Source organism: Poecilia reticulata, linkage group LG17 (genome assembly GCF_000633615.1).
Source record: "Poecilia reticulata strain Guanapo linkage group LG17, Guppy_female_1.0+MT, whole genome shotgun sequence".
NCBI classification, from domain to species: Eukaryota; Metazoa; Chordata; class Actinopteri; order Cyprinodontiformes; family Poeciliidae; genus Poecilia; species Poecilia reticulata.
In genome coordinates, this window is record NC_024347.1 from 11,340,540 (window position 1) to 11,342,483 (window position 1,944).

Consider the following 1,944-nt stretch of genomic DNA (forward strand, 5'->3'; position numbering starts at 1 on the left):
CTTGAACATTATATTGTGTTTCTACTTTATGATATATCAAAGTTTGATTAAATAAATACACTCAAACAAAAAGTCAGATGCATTTTTCCTCAGTGCCAGATTGAACTCCTGTAATAACAATAATACAAGTCTTTATCATACATATATTTTTCAAATTTTCCATCAAGTTTGTCTCATATCGCTGCATTGATTAAAATTGAACTCAATGCAACACAACATTCACAAAAACAAATGGTGACAGCAAATGAGTAGCCGTTTAAWACGTCATAAAAACACACTCGGGTTGTTTAAGGATTGCTTCATGTTGCACATTTTAAATCACGAAGCACAACACAACCCCTGCCCCCACAAAACAAACAGCACAACTAAGATGTTGTCTCCGTGGGTCCAGCTGTTGTTAGTCAGGAAATATCTGAAAATCGCAAGCAGACGCCTCATAAAACCACAAAGCCTGCTTTTCCTCCCCCAGACATTAAATACACACAACATTCCTGGACGTAAATATGGCCAGTTTTTTWWACATTTTTTTTATAGGTTTTCCCTCATTTCTCTTTAAGCTCAGTTGTGTCTCATAAAGCCAATCGAAACCAGCGATCAAACCTGTAAATGTATTCGTAGTATGAATACAAAAACTATTTGACTTCTGTCAGTGGAGCAGGGAGACAACAGGAAACTAGTTCTCAGAACTGAAATTAGCCACCTCTGTGTCAGACACAGCAGGAGATGTCTAAATCTAGATGTTAGATGTCTAAAAAAAAAAAAATATATATATATATATATATATATATATACTTTTAATATGGACATAAATTTCACATCAGATTGTCAAAGGAGAAAGAATAAGACAAACAGCTTCTCCACCCTGGAGAAATAAGTAGAGGACTAACTAGCAGGATGTTTGCGTACCAGGGGTCTGCAACCTACATCCCCAGAGCTAAAAGTGGCTCATTAATGTTAACCTCCTCTCGGAGGACATATGTTCTCGTGAAACTTGTTGGTTACGGGTTTTTTTTGGTCTGTCTGTGTGCAAAGTTGGAGACGTTTTAGATTGTACAAGTACAATCTAAAACGTCTAACAGTAGATGAAAAAATAAGCTGTTTTGTTGCCAAAAAGGGCTCTGAGGATTTTAAAACACTGCTGATCTAGACTACAGACTAATTTGGAAATAGTTCACATCATAGATTCAACATTCATATCATAGACCACACACTGGTCTATGATATGAATGTAAGCTTACATCTGTTTTTAATRCTGAACTGTACACAAACTGGCWGTGTGATTTGTGTGMGGATGAGAACCAGGAGGGATTTGAAACTCAACTCACCACTGTGCTGGCTCCCAGCGCTCCCAGCTGCCGGCCCCCCGTGGAAAGGCTGCGGCAGGTCGTAAGGATGCGGGATGGGAAATTGATAAGGCAGAGGCATTGGCCAGGGAGCAGCACCTGGGTGGGGCAGAGGAGGGACTGTGTCCTGGTCCGAAGCGCCTCCGCTGGAACCGTCGTGGTCATGTAGTGAGAGGTGGGCCATGTCTAAAAAAAAAAGAAAGAAGAAAGAAAAAGCACAAACAATTTGATTTAGACTCCCACTGTGTACATTGTGAGTCTTTCTATGCATCTTAATTTTTGCTTTGTAGATGTTGGTGAGTTAGCACTCGTCTCCCTTGTKTAAGCAAATATTACGACACGCACACAAAAAGATCCGCTTACTGCCACAAAGGTCCCCGAAGACATAGTAGCACTGCTCGGAAAAGGTTATCTTGTTAACAGTGTGCCGTATGTAGCCGGCTTTCAGCAGGTTGCTGGCGTACTTCCGTGCTTCCCGACGATCCGAGAACCCTTCCACATGATGGAAGAGCCAGTCCACCACATCGGACCCTGAGATGGAGAGGGCCAAACACATTTTAGAAAACACAAAACTCACATTTCTGATGAACTTAATCTTCAC

The 1,944-nt window shown here is 40.8% G+C and overlaps 1 protein-coding gene across 1 annotated transcript in view; it reads right to left on the reverse strand.

Moving 5' to 3' along the window:
* LOC103479347 (segment polarity protein dishevelled homolog DVL-3-like) overlaps window positions 1-1,944 on the reverse strand; it is a 15,770-nt gene that overhangs the window by 1,982 nt on the left and 11,844 nt on the right. Inside the window, exons 9-10 of the mRNA XM_017309867.1 lie at window positions 1,707-1,938; window positions 1,326-1,529 (exon numbers count right to left, since the gene is read on the reverse strand). Coding sequence (XP_017165356.1) covers window positions 1,326-1,529; window positions 1,707-1,938 — 436 coding nt within the window. The remainder of the gene's footprint in view (window positions 1-1,325; window positions 1,530-1,706; window positions 1,939-1,944) is intronic.